The following is a 6,573-nucleotide window of genomic DNA, read 5'->3' as shown; positions in this document are numbered from 1 at the left end:
GCGCATGCGCCCTATAGCAAAAACCTCTCCAAAAAAAAAAAAGAATTTGCTCTCCCTGGACAGAGAAGGGATTGCAGCATGATGACGCCCCATGGGGGAAGCTTTCTTCCTTTCCCTCTCTCTCCTTCTCTCTGGTGTGCACATGTGCCCTTGGGCGATTAAATACATAGTTAAAAACAAAGAGCAGGTACCCTTGCTGGGTCCAAACAGTGGCACAGCAGCGACAGCACACTTCATGGCTGACCCACACAGTAAGATTCTGGGTTTGCCAGACACCTCCTCGAACGTGCTGGGTGCATAGGCACACATGCCCATGGTCCCAGCGGGCCGAGACTGGGTGTGGATCACAGCATGAGAACCCTGTGGGGTGCTGCTATCTCTTTGTCTCTTTGTCTCTGTTCCTCTGTCTTTCTTATTCGTGGAAAAAAGAAATAAAGAAACTTAAACAAACAAACAAACAAACACGCTCTCCCTGTCGAGTGACGCCTGTGTTTCCGTAGGTGTCTTGTTAATGTGACTGTTTCTTGCCCATCTCAGGCCGCCAAAGAAGAATGGTCTCAGACCCTCTGGGTCAACCTGAATGTCCAGTTCCTCCAAGAAGGCATCGAGGGTTTCCTCAAGTCACTCAGGAAGCTGCCCCGGCCAGTCCGGGGCTTATCGGTGGCGTACTATTTGGAATCGAGGATGAAGGCATTCAAAGACTCGATTCCTTTACTTCTTGACTTGAAACACGAAGCCCTGAGAGACAGGTTTGTGGTGTCCTCTGTGAGGCGACGTGAGAGGATGGGGGAGCTTGGAGCTGATGGTGTGTCCCTCGGTTTTCACCTGCTCAGACCCGATGACCAAGTGCAGGGTTTAATGGTGACGCAGGCACACACGTGCAAGAGGTCGTGTAGAATATGTTTCTACAGAGTGATCAATGGCAAGGGCTCTTAAAAGAAACTCTCATCCGATGAACGGTGGCAATGCCGTTGCTTCACTCGAAGATTGAAAAAAAACAGCGAAGGGCCCGAATCTGCCTGGTCCAGGAGAAATGCCAGGGGGCTCACATGTGCATTGACAGCTTATGAAAGAGTAAAATGAATTTCAATAATTCACTTTCATTAGCATAGTACAGCCCTGGGAACTCGGGGTGTGGAGTGCCGGGTCCAACGCCCTCCAGTAAGCACCAGGATTTTAATATTCATTCACTTTCAGGCATTGGAAAGAGCTGATGGAAAAAACGTCCGTCTTTTTCGAAATGACCGAAACATTCACCTTGGAGAACATGTTCGCCATGGAGCTTCACAAGCACAAGGACGTCCTCAACGAGATCGTCACGGCGGCCGTCAAGGAGGTCGCCATCGAGAAGGTGGGGCTGTGCTTGCAGAACCATCTGGAGAAGAAAACCGTTCTTCCATTCAGAGAGGAACCGTGTTTGCTCTAGTGAGAAGGAGTTATGTGTTGTAGACACAGAATTTCTGCCTGTTATAGTTTTTATTGTTGTACTTTCCGTTTTTTAATTGAAGAAGTAATGAATGGTAGAAAATGGAAGAAAAACCCCAAATCACTCATAATCCAACCACCTGAAGAAAATTACTATGAACAGTTTAGTGATATCCTCCTCTACTTAAAAATGAATGCACACATGTGTATGTATGCGCATATACATACACATGCGCTACGCACTCACATGTGTATATGCACACACAACCACTTGCATATGTGTACACAAATGTACATATGACATATGCACATACCACATCACACACATATGCATCATACACATTCATCTGTCTACACATGCCGTGCATATATTACACGATACATACATGCATACTGATACAGATTTTCATTTGGAGGTAGATGGCATATTATTTCCTAAGTCAATTTTCTTTCTTCCTTTTTTTTTTTTGAGAGGTTTTTGCTAGAGGGTGCATGCGCTCGCCAGAAAGACAGAGACAGAGAGACAGAAAGTGAGGAATCACTCCCCAGGGGGGATGACCACGCCGCAATCTCATCTCCTCCATTCTCCTCTCGGGATCTTGGGCACACACGCACATGCCTGAGTTTAAGTCACCTGGGTCCGGGACTCAAACCACGGTCGACTACATGGGAGTCCAGCGACATAGCCATTACGCTAACTGCTGGTTCCCTGTAAGTTGGTTTTCTCGCCTGACAGTGGAGTAAGCCCGGGGCAGGACCACCTAAACAGGCTCGGCGGGCAGACTCGACAAGACCTGGCCCTGGCTCAGGGCTGAGTGCCTCGGAGAGCGGCTTGCCCTCTCTGAGCTGCAGCTCTCTGCTCTGCAAATGTGGGTAATCGTCATCCCCACAGCGCTGGGATCCAGGGAGGGTGAAATGAGTGTGTGCGCAACCTGGCACCTGGGGTGCTTGGCGGGAGGTGACTGCGCCATCGAGACCAAATCCTGACTCCCCAGGACACTGGGCTCTAGCCAAGGAGGGGGGTGAGCTGGAGTTCTGCTTTTCAGTTAACGTGCCTGAATCGTTCTTTTTCTATTCCTGACCAGGCTGTGAAGGAGATTCTGGACACCTGGGAAACTATGAAATTCACGGTGGTCAAGTATTACAAAGGCACACAGGAGCGCGGCTCCATCCTGGGGTCTGTGGACGAAATCATTCAGTGTCTCGATGACAACACTTTCAACCTGCAAAGCATCTCGGGAAGCAGATTTGTGGGGCCTTTTCTGCAGACTGTTCACAAGTGGGAAAAAACATTGTCTCTGATCGGGGAAGTTATTGAGGTGAGAGGAAAGACGAACCAAAGATAGATTAGAGCCAATTCATTGTAGGACAGATCTTTTACATGAGAATAGTTTGTGCTTAGAAATGGAATGATCTCGCACCTTTTTTCCTTTTCTCTCTCTCTCTCTCCTTCCTTCCTCCCTTCATCTGTTTTAGTTTTTTGCCATAGGGCATATATGCACACCAGAGAGGAGAGACAGTGAGAGGGAAAATGAGAAATCTCCCCACATCCCTGGGGGATGCCTATACCACAGTCCCTTCTCTATTCTCCTTCGGGGATTTTGGATACACACTCACATGTGCCCAGCATGTTTTCTAAACCTCCAGGTCCAGGATTTGAACTGTGGTCGGCCATGTGGGAATCCAGTGCCTCCACCATCACGCCACCTGCTGGCCTCAAATGTGGTTGCACATTTTAAAATATCTGGTTGTATTTCTCCTGTGTGGAGTGGAGGGCTCTGGCCAGGCTTGGGCTGCCCCTGCCATCTTGCCCTGGAAGTCCTGAGACCTGGAGGGATGCTGCTCTGTCCTGTGTTAGGGCTGGGTTCTGCCATGCACTTCGACGTCCCTGGTAACCCCTGCTGACCTTGATATTGTGTCTTTATAGATTTGGATGTTGGTTCAGAGAAAATGGATGTATCTCGAAAGCATTTTTATTGGTGGAGATATAAGATCACAACTTCCAGACGAGGCGAAAAAGTTCGACAACATTGATAGAGTGTTTAAGCGGGTAAGTGACTGGCTTCCATCTTCGTCATGGAAGGAGGGTGGTGGCTCGAGATGCTTTTATTTTATATCTCTCTCTCTCTCTCTATCTATTTATTTATATTTTTTCCAAAAACTGCACTCACCAGAGTAAGAAAGAGAAAAGTGTGCTAAATCTGCACTCACCAGAGTAAGAAAGAGAAAAGTGAAAAAGCATCTCCTGGTGGGATGGCCATGCGGCAATTCCTTCTCCTTTCTCTTCTTGGGATTTTGGGCACGCATGTATCGTGCCCACTGCGATGTCCAAGCAGCTGGGTTGGAACTTGAACCAGGCAGTCAGCCGTGTGGGGTACGGCCACCCTAACCTGCCCACCTTCCTCTGTTTAGGAGTTTGTTTGACCTTTAACTGTTGCCATGTGACACAGAAACTTTACATGTTTAATTTTACTATAGTAGTAACATTTGTTGTGTCCTGCCAGCCGCACACGGCTATTCCGGGAACAGGACAACATCTCTGCTTCTGCTTCCCTGGCTTGACAGTTTTCTTCTCGTCCTTCCCAGATCATGAGTGAGACCTTAAAAGACCCCGTGATCAAGAAATGCTGCGAGGCCCCGAACCGCCTGAGCGACCTGCAGAACATCAGCGAGGGCCTGGAGAAGTGCCAGAAGAGCCTCAATGACTACCTGGACTCCAAGAGGAACGCCTTCCCCAGGTTCTTCTTCATCTCGGACGACGAGCTGCTCAGCATCCTGGGCAACAGCGACCCGCTGTGCGTGCAGGAGCACATGATCAAGGTAGGCCGCCGCGCCCTCACCGCCGGCTCTGCCCGGCTCTCCCGCTGCCAGCATGAGCCCCAGCTCAGCCTGAGCATGGCCGCTGCGGCTCTCATTCCGCCCAGAGAGCCGTGACCCTCGCAGTAGGAGTGACCCCGGAGGTCGGCTGTTACTTGTTGCTCGGTTGCCTGTCCGTCCGTCCTTCCTCCCTTCCTTCCTTCTATCCATCCGCCCATTCATTCATTCATTTGTAATCTGACCAGAGAGGTACACACAGAAAGAGAGAAGGCGAGAGAGCAAGCTGCCAGATCCAGGATTCGAACCTTGGTTGGCCATGTGGGAGTCCGGTGCCCTTAACCACCACACCACCTGCTGGTCCCCTTGTTGTTCTTTTTCATAGCCGCAAGCTTGTTTTTTGAGAAATTAAAAACATTCAGACATACACAGAGACTAACAGAACAAACAGTGAGGCAAGAGAGGGCGTGGTTTAACGTGTGGATGCCAGGCCCAGCTCGCCTCGCTCTGCACCGATTTGCTGAGTGACCTTTAGCATGTTGTTTACTGTCTCTGGGTGCCAGGGCCCTCACCTGTAAATGGATATATCCCGAACACTGACTGTTTCGGTAGGATTGTTATAATGTGAAATGAGCTGATTTTTCTTCTTTTTTTCTTTTTTACTTGAGAGAGAGAGAGAGAGAAAGCACCTCCCCATGGGGCATGGTCATGCTGCAATCCTTTCTCCTCCATTTCTCCATCTTATTGGGATTTGTGGGCACACATATACCTTCCTAATGTTTGTCAAGATGCCAGGGCCAGGATTTGAACCATAGCTGGCCAGGTGGGATTCAGCTCCCTTAACCACTGGGCTATGGGACCAACCCTAGTTTTATTCTTTATTGCCTGTTGCTTTTCTCTGCTCCTCTCTTTCTGAATTGCCGGGGGCCTGGGTGGCCTTGAAATGACAGTCACTGAGTGGGTGTCGAATGTGCCAGCTGTCACTCGCTCTGTTAGTTGTGAGTGCCTGCCTTATGCTTATTCTGGGCCGAGCGAGGAGAAGCCAAGTGCCCGGAGTCACCCGACCGGACAGTGGGAAGTGGGGCTCCCAGCACACGTCTCTGACCCCAGCCCGGGGCATTTAGTTGCCCTCCTGCGCTCTCTAAACTCAGCTGGTAATGGTCTGGAGCCCTCCTGGGGCCTGCGTGTGCACCATGGAGTCCCAGGTGTTCGGGGTGGAGTCTGTCTGCTTTCTCTTCTCTCCGTGCGCAGGTCTGTGTGCAGTGCAGGGTGAACAAAAGCACCCTGTCAACACCTGCCGATGAAACACACGACGGGGAGAATTCACGTCTACACGGCAGCTGCTGGAGCTTGCCGTGCCCGCTCCGCCGTGTGGGGGAACCCCGAGGCCGGCCTGTGACCCCAGAACCACATGCAGGCATTACCGCGTCCGCTCTGTGTGTTGCAGATGTATGACAACATAGCAATGCTGAGGTTTCATGACGGGGACAGCGGAGAGAAGCTGGTGTCTGCCATGATTTCGGCCGAAGGCGAAGTCATGGAGTTCCGGAAGATCGTTCGGGCAGAAGGCCGCGTGGAGGACTGGATGACGGCCGTCCTGCAGGAGATGCGAAGGACGAACAGACTGATCACCAAAGAGGCCATTTTCAGATACTGCGAGAACGAAAGCCGGTGAGGCCTGGATGAGGACGTGTGTGAGCTATCCTAGCGGTAGTCGTCGGGCCCAGCCGTGGTGCGTGGGTAGGGCCTCTGCTTGGGAGGCTGGAAGCTGCACGAGAAGCCCAGGTTCGGGTCCCAGGCCAACCTGACCATGCTGAGCAGGGCTGCACAGGCCTGCAGTCCTGGCTACTCCTGTCCGAAGTGCCTGTCACTGCCTCTCTTTCCTTCTCCCTTCCGTCTCTCTTAAAGGAAAAAAATACACCCCGAACAGATGACCGTCACAGGCTTGGGGTAGACTAGCTGACGCGCCAAGCGGCTTCCTCCCTCCCGCGGGCGCTAACTGGCTGACACGTGCCTGTCTCCACCGTCAGCGCGTGCTGTCCTTCCCAGCGTGCATGCCTGGGCCTGCGGCAGGACCTTGGGGCTGGTTAGAAACCTGCATTCTCGGGCTCCTCCCCACACCTGTGTGTCAGAAACAGGCCCGGTCTGTGTTTTTCTCAAGCCCTGTCCGGGATCCTGAGCACCCTCAAGCGTGAGAACCAGCGGCTTAGCGACCCGGCAGCGGCCAGGGCTGTGGAGTGCATGCGCTGTGAGTTACGAGAAAGTGCCTCTGACGTGCTCGGTGATCCCTTGGTTTCTGTGGCTGGAGGAGAGGCAGGACCACCCAGCCACGCC

The 6,573-nt window shown here is 51.7% G+C and overlaps 1 protein-coding gene across 1 annotated transcript in view; it reads left to right on the top strand.

The window, feature by feature from the left end:
- Positions 1-6,573, top strand: part of DNAH10 (dynein axonemal heavy chain 10) — a 126,154-nt gene that overhangs the window by 35,727 nt on the left and 83,854 nt on the right. The window contains exons 25-30 of the mRNA XM_006149228.2: positions 538-749; positions 1,198-1,351; positions 2,511-2,744; positions 3,353-3,475; positions 4,012-4,245; positions 5,687-5,910. Coding sequence (XP_006149290.1) covers positions 538-749; positions 1,198-1,351; positions 2,511-2,744; positions 3,353-3,475; positions 4,012-4,245; positions 5,687-5,910 — 1,181 coding nt within the window. The remainder of the gene's footprint in view (positions 1-537; positions 750-1,197; positions 1,352-2,510; positions 2,745-3,352; positions 3,476-4,011; positions 4,246-5,686; positions 5,911-6,573) is intronic.

Source organism: Tupaia chinensis, unplaced genomic scaffold (assembly GCF_000334495.1).
Source record: "Tupaia chinensis unplaced genomic scaffold, TupChi_1.0 Scaffold000258_1, whole genome shotgun sequence".
NCBI classification, from domain to species: Eukaryota; Metazoa; Chordata; class Mammalia; order Scandentia; family Tupaiidae; genus Tupaia; species Tupaia belangeri.
The sequence above is the reverse complement of the archived record's forward strand: the minus strand, read 5'-3'. Positions and strand labels throughout refer to the sequence as shown.